This window comes from Bos javanicus, chromosome 12 (genome assembly GCF_032452875.1).
Source record: "Bos javanicus breed banteng chromosome 12, ARS-OSU_banteng_1.0, whole genome shotgun sequence".
NCBI lineage: Eukaryota > Metazoa > Chordata > Mammalia > Artiodactyla > Bovidae > Bos > Bos javanicus.
In genome coordinates, this window is record NC_083879.1 from 55,255,104 (window position 1) to 55,276,687 (window position 21,584).

Consider the following 21,584-nt stretch of genomic DNA (forward strand, 5'->3'; position numbering starts at 1 on the left):
ATACTCATTCCACTGCAATGCAGGTTGAAAGTAAAGATATCCAGCTTCTTCTACATTCTGTAACTGAACTGCTTCTTAGCATCCCCTGGTTCTTTGGGGATCTTAGATTCAGAAGCCACAGTAGCATAAGTGGGAGTATTAAATTTTAGATGCTTCTAGAGTGTTTCAAATTTGGGGTTCAGATTTGAGCTGAGACAGGTGGTGATGGTCAGAACACGTGTTTTTTATTCTTTCAGAAAACTTTCCGTGTCCAACTTGCCAAAGAGTGTACTTTTCTCTGACTGTAGCAATACAAACAAAATCTTTCACAAGAAAGACCACTCAAGAGAAATAAAGAATGCAGGCAGACATGTTTAGGCTATAGCACTAAGTTGTTAAAAATACATGGATATTATTATTTCTCAATTCAATTGCAGTCCTTGACTTTGTAAAAACTGGGCCCCATGTCTTATTTTTCATGGTTTTATACAGATAAATATATATTATTATAAATATATAAATACACAGATAAATAGATACACAGATTTCTATATTTAAATAAGAAAATCATAGCAACATTAAAAAATAGAAAGAATGGCTAATAAAATATTTTAGCTAGGAAAGAGAAAAAGTTCACAGTAATATTTCACTGAGCACACCAACTAGGTGAAACATTTGAGCAACAAAATCAAAATTATTTGAAGAATAAAATCAGATCTTTTGTATATAAGGGCTTCCCTGGTTGTTCAGACAGTAAAGAATCCTCTTCCAATGCAGGAGACCACAGTTCACTACCTGGGCAAGGAAGATACCCTGGACAAGGAAATGGCAACCCACTCCAGTAGGTTATCTTGGAGTCTCCAATCTCCAGCCTGGAGAATTCCATGGACAGAGGAGCCTGGTGGGCTATATAGTCCATGGGGTCATAGTCAGACATGACTGAGTGACTAACACTTTTGTATATAAAGAAGAATCCTAAGGACCTTGGCGAGGAAACGTAACATTTTGCACCAGTAGAGACTTAAAATTATATTGATAGATTGTGTTATTAGAAATCTGAATCAATTGATATTTTCAGACTTGGTTAGGAAAATTCTTTCTTTTCTTCCCTTATTTATTGCTCTGAATATTTAATACTTTTCTGAATATATTGCTTTTCAAGTTGGACTCCTGTGCAAACCACTAAAGATTTTCAAATTGTCAAAACCAGATCCAGAGAAAGAACTCATCACAAAGTTTCTTCTTAGAGGTCATGTGGTCATAAGGAACAAATCTAGTCACTGCCACTGATCATCAGAAGAACCATGCTGGCTTTTCTTCCAGTCTTTTCTTTGCAAACAGCTAAGACCACAAATATCATTCAAAAAGTAACAAAGGATAAGGGACTTCCCTGGTGGTTCAGTGGCTAAGACTCTGCACACCCAATGGAGAGTTGGGGAACCTGGGTTCAATTCCTGGTCAGGGAAGTAGATCCCACACAGCACAACCAAGAGTTCACATGCTGCAATTAAAGATACCTCACGCCACAACTAGAAGTTTCCACATGCCACCACTAAGCCCTGACACAGCCAAATAAATAGATAAAAATATTAAAACAAAACCAAAAGAACCAAAAGAATCTATGGCATATTTTTTGATAGTTTCCCTCAAGCATAGGCCTGAGGGCAACTGGACTCAGCAAGTAAAGGTGGCATTTTTGTTTAAATACAGTGGTTATTTCCTTTTCCTCTCAGATTAAATTTACTGAGAGATTGTTGGGAGGCAATACACAAATAATTTCTGGAATAATAATAACAGCATTTTCTCAAACTTAATCCAAGGAGTATTGTCTTGGTATGGTTAGTAGTAGTAACTTTTGCACTACAAATTCATAAAAATCTTGTCAGGCTTTTAATATTTTTCTCATCACACCATCAAAAGTGAAAATGTAGATCTAAGGTAATAGGTTTGCTAGAGCTAGATCTATTCAGTCCTCTGCTAGAGTGGTGATTTTCTTTGGTTCTATGCGTGCTCAATCATTTCAGTCATGTCTGACTTTTTGTGACCCTCTGGACTGTAGCCAGCCAGGCTCTCCTGTCCATGGGATTCTCCAGGCAGGAATACTGGAGTGGGTTGCTGTGCCCTCCTCCAAGGGATCTTCCCAACCCAGGGATTGAACTCCCATCTCCTGTATTGCTGGTGGATTCTTTACTGCTGAGCCACCTTTGCTTCTATATCATGCTGTATTTGCTTCTGGAGAAATATAACTGTGGGCTCTTGCCACCTGAAGGGCTTGGAAAGAAATGGAAAGTCTAGATCTCCTTGTGATTTTGATTCTACTGACTGAGCTGTAATAAACTCCAGATGAAATTGGGCAACAAAGCATATACGACACAGGCCTTCCAAATCACAGAAATCTGAGTCTTGGGTTCCAAAATAAAAGAATTCAAACACCGTCACCAGCACTATGTTTAAAAAAAAAAAAATCCATAACCTATTATATAGCACAGGGAACTGCACTAGATGCTCTAACTGACAAGTGCTCAGTCTTGTTTGACTGCAGCCCCATGGACTATATATAGCCTGCCAGGCTGTTTTGTCCATGAGATTTTCTAGGCAAAAATACTGGAGTGGGTCGCCATTTCTTCCTCCAGGGAATCTTTCCAACCCAAGGATCAAAACCATGTCTCTTGCATCTCCTGCCATGGCAGGCAGATTCTGACACCAGTGACCTATAAAGGAAGGAAATCCAAAAAATAGGGGATATATGTATCAATTCAGTTCAGTCGCTCAGTCATGTCCGACTCTTTGCGACCCCATGAATCGCAGCACACCAGGCCTCCCTGTCCATCACCAACTCCCGGGGTTCACTCAAACTCATGTCCATCAAGTCTGTAATGCCATCCAGCCATCTCATCCTCTGTCGTCCCCTTCTCCTCCTGCCCCCAATCCCTCCCAGCATCAGGGTCTTTTCCAATGAGTCAACTCTTCACATGAGGTGGCCAAAGTATTGGAGTTTCAGCTTCAAAATCAGTCCTACCAATGAACACCCAGGACTGATCTCCTTTAGGATGGACTGGTTGGATATCCTTGCAGTCCAAGGGACTCTCAAGAGTCTTCTCCAACACCACAGTTAAAAGCATCAATTCTTCGGCACTCAGCTTTCTTCACAGTCCAACTCTCACATCCATACATGACTACTGGAAAAACCATAGCCTTGACTAGATGGACCTTTGTTGGCAAAGTATTGTCTCTGCTTTTCAATATGCTATCTAGGTTGGTCATAACTTTCCTTCCAAGGAGTAAGCATCTTTTAATTTCATGGCTGCAATCACCATCTGCAGTGATTTTCGAGCCCCCAAAAAATAAATACTGATACTGTTTCCACTGTTTCCCCATCTATTTCCCATGAAGTGATGAAACTAAGCCATGCCGTGTGGGGCCACCCAGGATGGGCAGGTCATGGTAGAGAGGTCTGACAGAATGTGGTCCACTAGAGAAGGGAATGGCAAACCACTTCAGTATTCTTGCCTTGAGAACCCCATGAACAGTATGAAAAGGCAAAATTATAGGATACTAAAAAAGGAACTCTCCGGGTCAGTAGGTGCCCAATATGCTACTGGAGATCAGCGGAGAAATAACTCCAGAAAGAATGAAGGGATGGAGCCAAAGCAAAAACAATGCCCAGTTGTGGATGTGACTGGTGATAGAAGCAAGATCTGATGCTGTAAAGAGCAATACTGCATAGGAACCTGGAATGTCAGGTCCATGAATCAAGGTAAATTGGAAGTGGTCAAACAGGAGATGGCAAGAGTGAACGTCGACATTCTTGGAATCAGCAAACTAAACTGGACTGGAATGGGTGAATTTAACTCACATGACCATTGTATCTACTACTGTGGGCACAAATCCCTTAGAAGAAATGGAGTAGCCATCATGGTCATCAAAAGAGTCCGAAATGCATATTTGGATGCAATCTCAAAAATGACAGAATGATCTCTGTTCATTTTCAAGGCAAACCGTTCAATATCACGGTAATCCAAGCCTATGCCCCAACCAGTAATACTGAAGAAGCTGAAGTTGAATGTTTCTATGAAGACCTACAAGACGTTTTAGAAATAACACCCCAAAAAGATGTCTTTTTCATTATAGGGGACTGGAATGCAAAAGTAGGAAGTCAAGAAACACCTGGAGTGACAGGCAAATTTGGCCTTGGAGTGCAGAATGAAACAGGGCAAAGGCTAATAGAGTTTTGCCAAGAGAATGCATTGGTCATGGCAGGCACCCTCTTCCAACAACACAAGAGAGAACTCGTCACATGGCCCTCCCCAGATGGTCAACACCGAAATCAGATTGATTGTATTCTTTGCAGTCAAAGATGGAAAAGCTCTATACTGTCAGCAAAAACAACATCGGGAGCTGACTGTGGCTCAGATCATGAATGCCTTATTGCCAAATTCAGACTTAAATTGAAGAAAGTAGGGAAAACCACTAGATCATTCAGGTATGACCTAAATCAAATCCCTTATGATTATACAGTGGAAGTGAGAAATAGATTTAAGGGACTAGATCTGATAGATAGACTGCCTGATGAACTATGGATGGAGGTTTGTGACATTATACAGGAGACAGGGATCAAGACCATCCCATGGAAAAGAAATGCAAAAAAGCAAAATGGCTGTCTGGGGAGGTCTTACAAATAGCTGTGAAAAGAAGAGAAGAGAAAAGCAAAGGAGAAAAGGAAAGATATAAGCATCTGAATGCAGAGTTCCAAAGAATAGCAAGGAGAGATAAGAAAGCCTTCCTTAGTGATCAATGCAAAGAAATAGAGGAAAACAACAGAATGGGAAAGACTAGAGATCTTTTAAAGAAAATTAGAGATACCAAGGGAACATTTCATGCAAAGATGGGCTTGATAAAGGACAGAAATGGTATGGACCTAACAGAAGCAGAAAATATTAAGAAAAAGTGGCAAGAATACACAGGAAAACTGTACAAAAAGATCTTCATGACCCAGATAATCACAATGGTGTGATCACTCACCTAGAGCCAGACATCCTGGAATGTGAAGTCAAGTGGGCCTTAGAAAGCATCACTACGAACAAAGCTAGTGGAGGTGATGGAATTCCAGTTGAGCTATTTCAAATCCCGAAAGATGATGCTGTGAAAGTGCTGCACTCAATATGCCAGCAAATTTGGAAAACTCAGCAGTGGCCACAGGACTGGAAAAGGTCAGTTTTCATTCCATTCCCAAAGAAAGGCAGTGCCAAAGAATGCTCAAACTACCGCACAATTGCACTCATCTCACATGCTAGTAAAGTAATGCTCAAAATTCTCCAAGCCAGGCTTCAGCAATACGTGAACTGTAAACTTCCAGATGTTCAAGACAGTTTTGGAAAAGGCAGAGGAACCAGAGATCAAATTGCCAACATCTGCTGGATCATGGAAAAAGCAAGAGAGTTCCAGAAAAACATTTATTTCTGCTTTATTGACTATGCCAAAGCCTTTGACTGTGTGGATCACAATAAACTGTGGAAGATTCTTCAAGAGATGGGCATACCAGACCACCTGACCTGGCTCTTGAGAAACCTATATGCAGGCCAGGAAGCAACAGTTTGAACTGGACGTGGAACAACAGACTGGATATATGTATATGTATAGCTAATTCACTTTGCTGTACAGCAGAAACTAACACAACATTGTAAAGCAACTATACTCCAGTAAAAATTAATAAAAAGAAAAAGGTAAAAAGTCCATAGTTAATTTGTTTTTAATTTTGAAATAATTGGTTTACACAGCATCAAAATCTATAGGATTTAATATTTTATTTTTTCTGAGATGCTTATATTAAGTAGTCATAATGCTTATCCTCACATTGGGTCCTCATTCTTGGATTTTAGAAGGGGTTAGGGTTTTTTTTTTGTTTTTTTTTTTTAAGAAAGACTTGAACCTGAGTGCTATCACTCTAGCATGGTGTGTTCTGGTCCTTTTAAAACTTTCACGTGTAAAATTGAAACAATAATAATATATATTTTGTTATAAAATTGTAAGAGTTAATGAAAATTATATAAGAGGGGGTTGGGGGAATAGGGCAATCAATGTTTTCTTCAAGGTACAAAGTCTGTGTCTCCGGAGTCAAGACCCTTGCCCCGGGACCACGCTGAAAAGACTCTAAGAAAGTGGAAAAGAGGGTAAACCAATAACAATAAAGGGAAGGAGGGAGTGGGTGTAGTCATTAGCAGATAGGAGATTTCAACAAATTCCTGGAGAGTAGGAGCAGCTGAAAGCTGCTGACCAGAAAAACCAGAGAAACAAAGGGGGAATCCACATTCCAGACAGTACCCTGGGGGAGCTTGGTGGCTGCCAGTCTTCTTGACTGTGGAACTGTGGGCTCCAAGCTGACAGCATGGAGATTGGGAATGAGAAAGGAAGCTAAAACAGGGGTATTAAAAAGGACTTCCGTCTACAGCTAGCTCCAGCTCTCCCACTCGGCTTCTTCATCCCCACTGCAGGCAGAAAAACTGGAATTGCAGCCCAGCATTTACCTTCAGGCAAAACAGTGTAGGGTTTTATCCAGAAAAAAAGTGAACAAGCTTCCCGTTGAAAGCTCAGACTTCCAGTGTGGATGAGGAGGATAAAACTCCTTGCTCCAGCCTCGCAGAGCCCAGAGAATCTCTGGCTTTCTCCCTGCACATGTCCCTGCAGTAAAGTGAAGTCTGTCCATTGAACTGAAGTACTTCATTTGTATCCTAAGTAGTTTTCTCACTTGGGGGAGAAGCCCTGGTGGAACTAACCTAGCTGTATTATAACTCCCTACATCTGCTTCCAGGGTGGCTCAGATGGTCAAGACCTGCAATGCAGGAGACCTGGGTTTGATCCCTGGGTCAGGAAGATCCCCTGGAGAAGAGAATGGCAACTCACTCCAGTATTCTGTCTGGTGGTGGGCTACTGTCCATGGGGTCACAAAGAGTCTGACACAACTAAGTGACTAACACACATATCCACACTGGCTGTCTAAAACAGACATTCGTTTTTCAGTTACAAGGGAAAACTACAGATTACTAGACTAATGTGAAAGACCAATAGTTTCAGCTATAATTTATTAGTACTTACTACTGCAAGGAGATTAAACCAGTCCATCCTAAAGGAAACCAGTCCTGAACATTCATTGGAAGGACTGATGCTGAAGCTGAAACTCCAAAACTTGGCCACCTAATGCGAAGATCTAACTCATTGGAAAAGACCCTGATGCTGGGAAAGATTGAAGACTGGAGGAGAAGGGGACAACAGAGGATGAGATGGTTGGATGGCATCATCAACTCAATGGACATGAGTTTGAGCAAGCTCTGGGAGTGGAGCAGTCCATGGGGTCGCAAAGAGTCAGACACGACTGAATGACTGAACTGAGCTGTGTAACAGAAACCATTCAATGTCTTTACATTCTTCATTTATTTATGTAATCCTTTTAGAAATAAAATCTCTGTCAAGCAGGTGCTATTAGAATCCCCATTTTACAACTGAGGAAACTCAGTCACATTAAAAGCTTAATCACTTGTCCAAAGTGAAACAGGAGAGAAAGGACCAGGCACAGCCTTTAAAGGAATGGCATAGCCCAAGGACACAGTATAAACTGATTAGACCTAAATAGGTTCAAGATGACAGATGAATTGATGTCCACCAGAACTTGAGCCTCAGTATACACTCACTGTAACACTTCAAGCTAAATGACACACCCACAGGTGCCATCACTGTTCCAAGGATGACCATAAAGGTCAAAAAGTGGGCAGTAGCCCAATTTCTAGAAATCCCCATCTGTTCCCCCCAGTAGCTGAAATACTCCTCCTACTCATTAGCCTATGAAATTACCCATTCCTATAAAAACTGACAACCCCATACCTTGGTGCCTTCTGAGATGGCCCACACTCTGTGGAGTGTGTTTCTCTTTAAATAAGTCCACTTCTTACCAATCACTTTGTCTCTCAACGAGTTATTTCTGCTATGAAACATCAAGAACCTGAACTTCAGTAAGTCCTGAGACCAGAAGTGTGATCTCAGTTAAAAGACAATGGGTTCAGTTCCAGTCTGAATTACACAATTTCAAAAGCCAGAGTTAATAAGTGATAGAGCTGAGCTTGAAAGCCAGAAGTCTGGCTCCCAGAATCTACATTTTTAAAACCTATGAAACATTACCTAACATTTTTAAAAACGTTTTCTTTAACAGAGCAAAATAAATATAAATAATTCAAAAAACAGGAAACAAAATGCATCTTTAATTATTATGCTCAAAGAGATTTGAGAGCTTAATTCATGAAAATAGAAACTGCCAGAGGAAAAAAATTTAGTTTTTAGAAATTAAAAATACAATTGCCAAACTTAAAAACTGAAAAATAAAACATTAGGAAAAAAGAAGAACAACACAGAGATTTATTTCAGAAAATCCAAAATTCAACTAACAGTAGTTCCAAACAGGTAAGCCATGAAAGATGGATGGGAGGAAGTTAAGATTTATTAGAACAAAATTCCCCAATTTGTTGGGAATATGAAAAATCACTGCATTTTCTTTATAAGATTACCTTATAAAATGTGACTATTTCAAATATTACAGTTGATACACTTTGGTTTTTATGTTGGTTCATTTGTTGTACTTCAGTAGCTACTCATGTCTGACTCTTTTCAACCCCATAAACAGCAGCACACCAGGGTTCCCTGTCTTTCACTGTCTCATGGAGTCTGTTCAAATTCATGTCCATTGAATCAGTGATGCCATCCATCTCATCTTCAGTAGCCCCCTTCTCCTCCTGCCCTCAATCTTTCCCAGTATCGGGGTCTTTTCCAGTGAGTCAGCTCTTTGCATCACAGCTATTTGTCAGTCTAGTAGAATGTGTCATCATGAGAAACATATTAAATTCGGATCCAGTCTGCGCCACATCCCGAACCGCAGCCATGGCCGCCTACAAGCTGGTGATGATCTGGCACGGTGAGAGCACATGGAACCTGGAGAACCATTTCAGCGGCTGGTACGACGCGGACCTGAGCCCAGCCAGGCACGAGGAGGCGAAGCGAGGCGGGCAGGCGCTGAGAGATGCTGGCTATGAGTTTGACATCTGCTTCACCTCAGTGCAGAAGAGAGCAATCAGGACCCTCTGGACAGTGCTGGATGCCATCGACCAAATGTGGCTGCCAGTGGTGAGGACTTGGCGCCTTAATGAGTGACATTATGGGGGTCTGACTGGCCTCAATACGGCAGAAACTGCTGCCAAGCATGGTGAGGCCCAGGTAAAGATCTGGAGGCACTCCTATGATGTCCCGCCACCTCCCATGGAGCCCGACCATCCCTTCTACAGAAACATCAGTAAGGATCACAGGTACGCAGACCTCACTGAAGACCAGCTGCCCTCCTGTGAGAGTCTGAAGGACACAATTGCCAGAGCTCTGCCCTTTTGGAATGAAGAAATTGTCCCCCAGATCAAGGAGGGGAAACGGGTACTAATTGCAACCCATGGCAACAGCCTTCAGGGCATCGTCAAGCATCTGGAGGGTCTCTCTGAAGAGGCTATCATGGAGCTGAACCTGCCGACTGGCATTCCCATGGTCTATGAGTTGGACAAGAACTTGAAGCCCATCAAGCCCATGCAGTTCCTGGGGGATGAGGAGACCGTGCATAAAGCCATGGAGGCTGTGGCTGCCCAGGGCAAGGACAAGAAGTGAGAGCAAGCAGCAGATTACTTTCCCAAGGATTACCCTCCTCCCCTGCCCTGGCCCACCCTATTCCTCTGCACCTCTCCCTGGCACATGTCCCACTGATGACATCTGTAGGCATCGTAAGTTGTAGCTGCAGGTGGGGACCAGTGGCTCCCAATTCCACATTAGCCATTTTATCTCTTGCACCCACTCCCTTCATACAGTCTAGTCAGAATGGCACGTCTGGGGCATGGTCCTCAGTCAAAGCCAAGGGAAGACTTATCCAGAAGTGCTGAGAGGTCATCACTGGGGGGTTTGATGGTGGTTTATTACTAAGGAGCTGCTTGAGTAGGGGACAGGGAGAAAACCATGCTGAGGTGTGACCAATGAGGAGAAGTAAGAGCCTGTTCGTGTCCCCAGAGGCCAGCCAGGCACAGTTGTTAGGTGACTCGGGGCTCTAGTCATTCCAGTGGAAGATGAATGTAACCTGTATGGTGACTCAATCAAATATTCCTCCCTGACTCTAAAAGGCTGGATCAATCCTGAATGTTTTTGTGTTGCATCTACTTTAAAAAAAAAAAATTATAAATATAAAACAACAACAACAAAAACACTTCTGGGGTTTTTAGTGGCGGTTGAAAAATTCCCACATGTGGTCATCAGCAAATAAGTCATTCCTTACACCATCATGGGATAAGCTCCTGGCGTCTAAGGTGTAGGAGTTCATCCTGCTGTGTTTTAGAATCCCTCCCCTGCCTTACTGTTTTGTGGCAGCGGAATGCCTCTTGATCATGTCCAAGTGTGTCTCTCACTGTGCCTGACTTCTGAATCATGTTCCAGTTGCTTGGCCCAGCACTTGGGCCCAGTACTCATTTGAGCATAACTGTACTAAAAATATCTTTTTTCCAGATCAGTATAAAATAAAGGAGTGATGTGCAATTAAAAAAATAAATAAATAAATTTGGATCCGCAATTCACCACTCTAAAGATAATCATTTAAATAAAAGCTAGTGGAGGTGATGGAATTCCAGTTGAGGTATTTCAAATTCTGAAAGATGATCCTGTGAAAGTGCTGCACTCAATATGCCAGCAAATTTGGAAAACTCAGCAGTGGCCACAGGACTGGAAAAGGTCAGTTTTCATTCCATTCCCAAAGAAAGGCAATGCCAAAGAATGCTCAAACTACCACACAATTGCACTCATCTCACATGCTAGCAAAGTAATGCTCAAAATTCTCCAAACCAGGCTTCAGCAATACGTGAATCGTGAACTTCCAGATGTTCAAGCTGGTTTTAGAAAAGGCAGAGGAACCAGAGACCAAATTGCCAACATCTGCTGGATCATGGAAAAAGCAAGAGAGTTCCAGAAAAACATCTATTTCTGCTTTATTGACTATGCCAAAGCCTTTGACTGTGTGGATCACAATAAACTGTGCAAAATTCTTCAAGAGATGGGAATACCAGACCACCTGACCTGCCTCTTGAGAAACCTATATGCAGGTCAGGAAGCAACAGTTAGAACTGGACATGGAACAACAGACTGGTTACAAATAGGAAAAGGAGTACATCAAGGCTGTATATTGTCACCCTGCTTATTTAACTTCTATGCAGAGTACATCATGAGAAATGCTGGGCTGGATGAAGCACAAGCTGGAATCAAGATTGCCAGGAGAAATATCAATACCTCAGATATGCAGATGACAGAAAAGTGATGGCAGAAAGTGAAGAGGAACTAAAGAGCCTCTTGGTGAAAGTGAAAGTGGAGAGTGAAAAAGTTGGCTTAAAGCTCAACATTCAGAAAACTAAGATCATGACATCCAGTCCCATCACTTCATGGCAAATAGATGGGAAAACAGTGGAAACAGTGTCAGACTTTATTTATTTATTTATTTTTTTTGGCTCCACAATCTCTGCAGATGGTGATTGCAGCCATGAAATTAAAAGACACTTACTCCTGGGAAGGAAAGTTATGACCAAGCTAGATAGCATATTAAAAAACAGAGACATTACTTTGTCATCAAAGGTCCTTCTAGTCAAGGTTATGGTTTTTCCAGTGGTCATGTATGTATGTGAGAGTTGGACTATAAAGAAAGCTGAGCACTGAAGAATTGATGCTTTTGAACTGTGGTGTTGGAGAAGACTCTTGAGAGTCCCTTGGATTGCAAGGAGATCCAACCAGTCCATCCTAAAGGAGATCAGTCCTGGTTGTTCATTGGTAGGACTGATTTTGAAGCTGAAACTCCAATACTTTGGCCACTTCATGCGAAGAGCTGACTCACTGGAAAAGATCCTGATGCTGGGAAAGATTGAGGGCAGGAGGAAAAGGGGACGACAGAGGATGAGATGGTTGGATGGCATCACTGACTCAATGGACATGGGTTTGGGTGGACTCTGTAAGTTGGTGATGGACAGGGAGGCTGGCGTGCTGTGGTTCATGGGGTCACAAAGAGTTAGACATGACTGAGTAACTTAACTGAACTGAAAAGGCACCCATGATCTGGAAGAGTTACAAACCACTAGTCTGCAACAAAGTACTGGCAATTAGAAAAGTTGGATGCTGTTAAAGTTTCTACCTGAAATATAACTCTAAAAAATTATCAAGGTAACTCCGACGCTCAGTTTTATGGAGATGGCCACATGATAGCTACCATATCTTCAGTTCAGTTCAGTTCAGTTGCTCAGTCGTGTTGGACTCTTTGCGACCCCATGAATCACAGCACACCATCTAAGTGAAATACTATTCAATGAAAACTGACTGTAAGAGGATATGCTAAATGTATTAGTTTCCTTGTATTTCTGTAACAAATAACCACAAAATTAGTGGTTTAAAACAACACTAGTTTATTGTTTAATAGTTCTGGAGGTCAAAAATCTGTAGTGGGTTTCACTGGACCAAAATTAAGGTGTTGGCAAGGCCATGCTTCCTCTGAGGTTTTGGAGATAGTCATTTCCCTTGCTTTTCCAGCTTCTAGGGGTCATGTTCATTTTTAGGCTCATGGTCCTCCCTTTCATCTGCAGAGCTCATCACTTCAACTCCCACTGTCATATCCCCTCTCTGACTTGTCCTCCTCCTTCCTTCTTATCATTATACTTTGGGCCCAATGGATAATCTTGGATAGTCTCCTCATTTCAAGATCCTTAATTTAACTACACCTGCAAAGTCTTTTTTGCCATCTAAAGGAACTTATTTTGCAGGTTCCAGGATGCGAATATCTTGGGAAAACTTTTATTCCATCTCCCACACTGAAGTATGAAGTTAATGTCAATAATAGAACCTAAAGACACACTCATCTTGAAAGACACCAATAAATTTAATCAAAATGAATAAGCCAGTGATATGCATAGAATCAACCTCATTCTATGACTAACACCAAGAAGAGAAAACACTACTTGACATATAATTACACTTGATTGGCATAGTGACTCAGGAGTTCACATTAAAAAAAAAAAACACTTTACCTTTATGGATGCAATGTATTAATGAATATGTGGGATGGAAGAGGAGGATGGGGAAGTTAGGGAGGGAGGAAATAGAGCATGATTCATTTATCATTTTATATCAAAATGAGTCATGAAAGTCATAAAACAGAAACTTTTTTATCACCTGAAATAACTGAATTTGATAAAGTAATCCAAAATAAGGATCAAGAAAGCAGACTTTTAATAGCATATAATGGAAAGAGGAGCTTTAGATCCAGGTCCTATGTCTTATATGTGACCTTGAACAAGTAACCTAACTTCTATGAGCTTTTTATCTCTCTTTAAAATCAGTTCAGTAATATCTGCCTACAGCTTCCTTGGTGGCTCAAATGGTAAAGAATCTGCCTGCAATGTGGGAGACCCAGATTCAATCCCTGGGTTGGGAAGATCCCCTGGAGAAGGGAATGGCAACCCACTTCAGTATTCTTGCCAGGAGAATTCCACGGACAGAGGAGCCTGGCAAGCTAAAGTCCATGGTTTCTCAAAGAGTTGAATGTTATTGAGTGACTAACACAAACACACAATATCTGCCTGACAGATAGGTTGTAAGAGTTTAATGTAATTCTATCAGTTTCGTAGTGAGTAGGAGTTATACATAGTCTTCACAATCTCCTCCAATACATTAACTGTCAATATAATATGTAACTGTCCAAGTTTACCTCTCATAAATTATCAATCTTCAGATAACTACAATCCAGCTACTCTAGTTTAGAAGTCACTAAGCTCGAGACGGGAGAGTGAAAAAGTTGGCTTAAAGCTCAACATTCAGAAAATGAAGATCATGGGGCAGGAGGAGCCAAGATGGCAGAGGAGTAGGACGGGGAGAACGCTTTCTCCCCCACAAATTCATCAAAAGAGCATTTAAACATAGAGTAAATTCCACAAAACAACTTCTGAATGCCGACAGAGGACATCAGGCACCCAGAAAAGCAACCCAACTCCTCGAAAGGAGGTAGGAAAAAATATAAAAGACAAAAAAAGAGACAAAAGAGGGAGGGACGGAGTTCCATCCCAGGAAGGGAGTCTTAAAAAGAGAGAAGTTTCCAAACACCAGGAAACCTTCTCACTGCCGAATCTGTGCCGAGCTTTGGAAGCACAGAGGGCAACTTAACAGGGAGAAAAAATAAATAAACAATTAAAACTCGCAGATTGTGAGCCCTACGGTAACTCCCCCAGTGGAGAAGCAGCACAGACGCCTGCACACCCAATTGGCAAGCGGGGGCTGGGCAGGGAGGCTCGGTGCGGGCTGCATCGCTCAGAGTAAGAATCTGGCCTGAATACCCTGAGCGCTATCTGAGCGAAATAATTTGGGCTAGCAAACCAGACTGTGGGATATCTACCACGCGAAAAGCCAGCCCTAACCCAAGACACCGCCAGGCCCGCGCACGGAACAAAGGACTGAACAGAGATAGCCGGCTGCAGACCTTCCCCCTCCGGTGACAGGCAGCCAGAACCGGAAGGGGGCAATCGCAGCCCCAGAGAGACATTATCTATAAAACTGTAAGCAGGCTTCTTTGCTAACTAAAACTTCTTGGGGGTCTGGACGGTCAACATCTGCCTGAGAAGGTGCGCCGCTTTGACACCCAGATAACCGAGTGGCGGGGAGGCGATAAGTGGCAGCATTGGCGCTCGCCAAACACCTCATCACCTGAGCTGCTCGGACCTGGGAAGAGCACAAAACGCAGGCCCAACTGAGTCTGTGCCTCTGAGGACTACCCGAGTGCCTGAACCTGAGCGGCTTGGACCTGGGAGGTACATGCAGCCCAGGGCCGGCCTCCGATTGTTCCCGGCGGAGCAACCTAGAGCCTGAGCAGTGTGGGCAGGGAGGCTACACGCGCCATGAGTGGGGGCAGACCCAGTGTGGCTGAGGCACTGTGAGCGCACGCCAGTGTTATTTGTTTGCAGCATCCCTCCCTCCCTCCCCACAGCGCGACTGAACAAGTAAGCCTAAAAAAAAAAAAAAAGTGTCCTCCACCGTCCCCTTTGTGTCAGGGCGGAAACCAGACACTGAAGAGACCAGCAAACAGAAGAAGTTATAACAGAGGGAAACGCCTTGGAGATTAAAACCCTGTGGTTACTACGGACTACATAGGAAGGGGCCTATAGATCTTGAGAAATATAAGTCGGACCATGGAACTAGCCAAAAATGAACTGAACCCACAATACTCACAACAAAACCAGAGAAAGTCCTAGATATATTTTTACTATTTTTATGATCATTCTTTCTTTCTTTCTTTTTTTTAATTTTTTAGAAAAAAAATTTTAAGTCCTCTATTGTTCTTTAATTTTCACTTTTATAACCTATTACTTTTCAAAAAAAAAAAAAGACCTTATTTTTTTCTTCTTCAGCAAACTTCATATATATATATTTTATAATTTTTTGACCTTGTTTTTTTTTTCTTCTTTTCTTTAACATTGTATTTTTGAAATTCCAAACTCTACTCTAGATTTTTAATTTTACCTTTTTGGTATATGTTATCAGTTTTGTACCTATAGTATTTTTTATAATTTCTGTGACTTTATATAACACTGTATATCTGAAATTCCAAACTCTACTCTAGATTTTAATTTTAGCTTTTTGGTATATGTTATCAATTTTGTACCTATAGTTTTTTTATAATTTCTGTGACTTTTTTTTTTCTCTGTTTATTTCTCTTCTTCTTCTATATAACATTGTATATCTGAAATTCCAAACTCTACTCTAGATTTTAATTTATGCTTTTTGGTATTTGATATCAATTTTGTACCTGTATTTTCTTTATAATTTTCGTGACCTTGTTTGTTTTTGTTTGTTTGTTTGTTTTCTTTCTTTATTTTTCTTCTTCCTTTTTTTTAACACTGTATTTTTGAAATTCCAAACTCTACTCTAGATTTTTAATTTTTGCTTTTTGGTATTAGTTATCAATTTTGTACCTGTATTTTCTTTATAATTTTCACGACCTTGTTTGTTTTTCTTTGTTCATTTTCTCTCTCTTTCTTTTCCTTCTTCTTTTCTTTAACATCGTATTTTTGAAATTCCAAACTCTACTCTAGATTTTTAATTTTTGCTTCTATGGATTTGTTACCAATTTTGTACCTTTAAGAACCCAATCTTCAGGACCCACTTTTCACTAGAGAGTGAGATTACTGGCTTGACTGCTCTCTCTCCCTTTGGACTCTCCTTTTTCTCCACCAGGTCGCCTGTGTCTCCTCCCTAACCCCTCTCTACTCTACCCAACTCTGTGAATTTCTGTGTGTTTCAGACGGTGGACAACACTTAGGGAACTGATTACTGGCTGGATCTGTCTCCCTCCTTTTCATTCCCCCTTTTATCCTTCTGGCCACCTCTGTCTCCTTCCTCCTTCTTCTCTTCTCTGTATAACTCCGTGAACATCTCTGAGCAGTCCAGTTGTGGAGTGCACATAAGGAAGTGACTACTGGCTAGCCCACTATCTCCACTATTGATTCCACCTCATCTCATTTGGGTCACCTCTAACTCCCTCCTCCCTCTTCTCTTCTCCATGTAATGCGGTGAACCTCTCTGAGTGACCCTCACAGTAGAGAAACTTTTCATCTTTAATGTAGATATTTTATCAGTGGTGCTGTATAGAAGGAGAAGTTTTGAAACTACTGTAAAAATAAGACCGATAACTGGAAGCAGGAGGCTTAAGTCCAAACCCTGACTCCAGGGAACTCCTGACTCCAAGGAACATTAATTGACAGGAGCTCATCAAACGCCTCCATACCGACACTGAAGCCAAGCATCACACAAGGGCCAACAAGTTCCAGGGCAAGACATACCAAGCAAACTCTCCAGCAACAAAGGAACACAGCCCTGAGCTTCAAGATACAGGCTGCCCAAAGTCACCCCCAAACCATAGACATCTCATAACTCATTACTGGACATTTCATTGCACTCCAGAGAGAAGAAATACAGCTCCACCCACCAGAACACCGACACAAGCTTCCCTAACCAGGAAAACTTGACAAGCCACCTGTACAAACCCACACACAACGAGGAAATGCCACAATAAAGAGAACTCCACAAACTGCCAGAATACAGAAAGGACACCCCAAACTCACCAATTTAAACAAGATGAAGAGACAGGAATACCCAGCAGATAAAGGAACAGGATAAATGCCCACCAAACCAAACAAAAGAGGAAGAGATAGGGAATCTACTTGATAAAGAATTCCGAATAATGATAGTGAAATTGATCCAAAATCTTGAAATCAAAATGGAATCACAGATAAATAGCCTGGAGACAAGGATTGAGAAGAGGCAAGAAAGGTTTAACAAGGACCTAGAAGAAATAAAAAAGAGTCAATATATAATGAATAATGCAATAAATGAAATTAAAAACACTCTGGAGGCAACAAATAGTAGAATAACAGAGGCAGAAGATAGGATTAGTGAATTAGAAGATAGAATGGTAGAAATAAATGAATCAGAGAGGATAAAAGAAAAATGAATTAAAAGAAATGAGGACAATCTCAGAGACCTCCAGGACAATATTAAATGCTACAACATTCGAATCATAGGGGTTCCAGAAGAAGAAGACAAAAAGAAAGACCATGAGAAAATACTTGAGGAGATAATAGTTGAAAACTTCCCTAAAATGGGGAAGGAAATAATCACCCAAGTCCAAGAAACCCAGAGAGTCCCAAACAGGATAAACCCAAGGCAAAACACCCCAAGACACATATTAATCAAATTCACAAAGATCAAACACAAAGAACAAATATTAAAAGCAGCAAGGGAAAAACAACAAATAACACACAAGGGAATTCCCATAAGGATACCAGCTGATCTTTCAATAGAAACTCTTCAAGCCAGGAGGGAATGGCAAGACATACTTAAAATGATGAAAGAAAATAACCTACAGCCCAGATTATTGTACCCAGCAAGGATCTCATTCAAGTATGAAGGAGAAATCAAAAGCTTTTCAGACAAGCAAAAGCTGAGAGAACTCTGCACCACCAAACCAGCTCTCCAACAAATACTAAAGAATATTCTCTAGACAGGAAACACAAAAATGGTGTATAAATTCGAACCCAAAACAATAAAGTAAATGGCAACGGAATCATACTTATCAGTAATTACCTTAAACGTAAATGGGTTGAATGCCCCAACCAAGACAAAGACTGGCTGAATGGATACAAAAACAAGACCCCTACATATGTTGTCTACAAGAGACCCACCTCAAAACAGGGGACACATACAGACTAAAAGTGAAGGGCTGGAAAAAGATTTTCCATGCAAATAGGGACCAAAAGAAAGCAGGAGTAGCAATACTCATATCAGATAAAATAGACTTTAAAACAAAGGCTGTGAAAAGAGACAAAGATGGTCACTACATAATGATCAAAGGATCAATCCAAGAAGAAGATATAACAATTACAAATATATATGCACCCAACACGGGAGCACCGCAGTATGTAAGACAAATGCTAACAAGTATGAAAGGAGACATTAACAATAACACAATAATAGTGGGAGACTTTAATACCCCACTCACACCTATGGATAGATCAACTAAACAGAAAATTAACAAGGAAACACAAACTGTAAATGATACAATAGACCAGTTAGACCTAATTGATATCTATAGGACATTTCATCCCAAAACAATGAATTTCAACTTTTTCTCAAGCACACATGGAACCTTCCCCAGGATAGATCACATCCTGGGCCATAAAGCTAGCCTTGGTAAATTCAAAAAAATAGAAATCATTCCAAGCATCTTTTCTGACCACAATGCAGTAAGATTAGATCTCAACTACAGGAGAAAAACTATTAAAAATTCCAACATATGGAGGCTGACCAACACACTGCTGAAAATAACCAACAAATCACAGAAGAAATCAAGAAAGAAATCAAAATTTGCATAGAAACGAATGAAAATGAAAACACAATAACCCAAAACCTGTGGGACACGGTAAAAGCAGTCCTAAGGGGAAAGTTCATAGCAATACAGGCACACCTCAAGAAACAAGAAAAAAAGTCAAATAAATAACCTAACTCTACACCTAAAGCAACTAAAAAAGGAAGAAATGAAGAACCCCAGGGTTAGTAGAAGGAAAGAAATCTTAAAAATTAGAGCAGAAATAAATGCAAAAGAAACAAAAGAGACCATAGCAAAAATCAACAAAACCAAAAGCTGGTTCTTTGAAAGGATAAATAAAATTGACAAACCGTTAGCCAGACTCATCAAGAAACAAAGGGAGAAAAATCAAATCAATAAAATTAGAAACGAAAATGGAGAGATCACAACAGACAACACAGAAATACAAAGGATCATAGGAGACTACTATCAACAATTATATGCCAATAAAATGGACAACGTGGAAGAAATGGACAAATTCTTAGAAAAGTACAACTTTCCAAAACTTGACCAGGAAGAAATAGAAAATCTTAACAGACCCATCACAAGCACGGAAATTGAAACTGTAATCAAAAATCTTCCAGCAAACAAAAGCCCAGGTCCAGACGGCTTCACAGCTGAATTCTACCAAAAATTTAGAGAAGAGCTAACACCTATCCTGCTCAAACTCTTCCAGAAAATTGCAGAGGAAGGTAAACTTCCAAACTCATTCTATGAGGCCACCATCACCCTAATACCAAAACCTGACAAAGATCCCACAAAAAGAGAAAACTACAGGCCAATATCACTGATGAACATAGATGCAAAAATCCTTAACAAAATTCTAGCAATCAGAATCCAACAACACATTAAAAAGATCATACACCATGACCAAGTGGGCTTTATCCCAGGGATGCAAGTATTCTTCAATATCCGCAAATCAATCAATGTAATACACCACATTAACAAATTGAAAAATAAAAACCATATGATTATCTCAATAGATGCAGAGAAAGCCTTTGACAAAATTCAACACCCATTTATGATAAAAACTCTCCAGAAAGCAGGAATAGAAGGAACATACCTCAACATAATAAAAGCTATATATGACAAACCCACAGCAAACATTATCCTCAATGGTGAAAAATTGAAAGCATTTCCTCTAAAGTCAGGAACAAGACAAGGGTGCCCACTTTCACCATTACTATTCAACATAGTTTTGGAGGTTTTGGCCACAGCAATCAGAGCAGAAAAAGAAATAAAAGGAATCCAAATTGGAAAAGAAGAAGTAAAACTCTTACTGTTTGCAGATGACATGATCCTCTACATAGAAACCCTAAAGACTCCACTAGAAAATTACTAGAACTAATCAACGACTATAGTAAAGTTGCAGGATATAAAATCAACATGCAGAAATCCCTTGCATTCCTATACACTAATAATGAGAAAACAGAAAGAGAAATTAAGGAAACAATTCCATTCACCATTGCAACAGAAAGAATAAAATACTTAGGAATATATCTACCTAAAGAAACTAAAGACCTATATATAGAAAACTATAAAACACTGGTGAAAGAAATCAAAGAGGACACTAATAGATGGAGAAATATACCATGTTCATGGATTGGAAGAATCAATATAGTGAAAATGAGTATACTACCCAAAGCAATTTATAGATTCAATGCAATCCCTATCAAGCTACCAGCAGTATTCTTCACAGAGCTAGAACAAATAATTTCACAATTTGTATGGAAATACAAAAAACCTCAAATAGCCAAAGCGATCTTGAGAAAGAAGAATGGAACTGGAGGAATCAAACTACCTGACTTCAGGCTCTACTACAAAGCCACAGTTATCAAGACAGTATGGTACTGGCACAAAGACAGAAATATAGATCAATGGAACAAAATAGAAAGCCTAGAGATAAATCCACGCACATATGGACACCTTATCTTTGACAAAGGAGGCAAGAATATACAATGGATTAAAGACAATCTCTTTAACAAGTGGTGCTGGGAAATCTGGTCAACCACTTGTAAAAGAATGAAACTAGAACACTTTCTAACACCATACACAAAAATAAACTCAAAATGGATTAAAGATCTAAACGTAAGACTAGAAACTATAAAACTCCTAGAGGAGAACATAGGCAAAACACTCTCTGACATACATCACAGCAGGATCCTCTATGACCCACCTCCCAGAATATTGGAAATAGAAGCAAAAATAAACAAATGGGACCTAATTAACCTTAAAAGCTTCTGCACATCAAAGGAAACTATTAGCAAGGTGAAAAGACAGCTTTCAGAATGGGAGAAAATAATAGCAAATGAAGCAACTGACAAGCAACTAATCTCAAAAATATACAAGCAACACCTACAGCTCAATTCCAGAAAAATAAATGACCCAATCAAAAAATGGGCCAAAGAACTAAATAGACATTTCTCCAAAGAAGACATACAGATGGCTAACAAACACATGAAAAGATGCTCAACATCACTCATTATCAGAGAAATGCAAATCAAAACCACTATGAGGTACCATTTCACGCCAGTCAGAATGGCTGCGATCCAAAAGTCTACAAGCAATAAATGCTGGAGAGGGTGTGGAGAAAAGGGAACCC

At 40.4% G+C, this 21,584-nt stretch overlaps 1 protein-coding gene across 1 annotated transcript; it reads left to right on the forward strand.

Annotated features, from left to right (window-relative positions):
* The first annotated feature begins 8,832 nt into the window (after positions 1-8,832).
* Positions 8,833-10,599, forward strand: LOC133258508 (phosphoglycerate mutase 1-like). The gene has a single exon (XM_061435188.1). The coding sequence runs from the start codon at positions 8,848-8,850 to the stop codon at positions 9,169-9,171; it is 324 nt and encodes a 107-aa protein (XP_061291172.1). The 5' UTR covers positions 8,833-8,847; the 3' UTR covers positions 9,172-10,599.
* Positions 10,600-21,584: the final 10,985 nt, after the last annotated feature.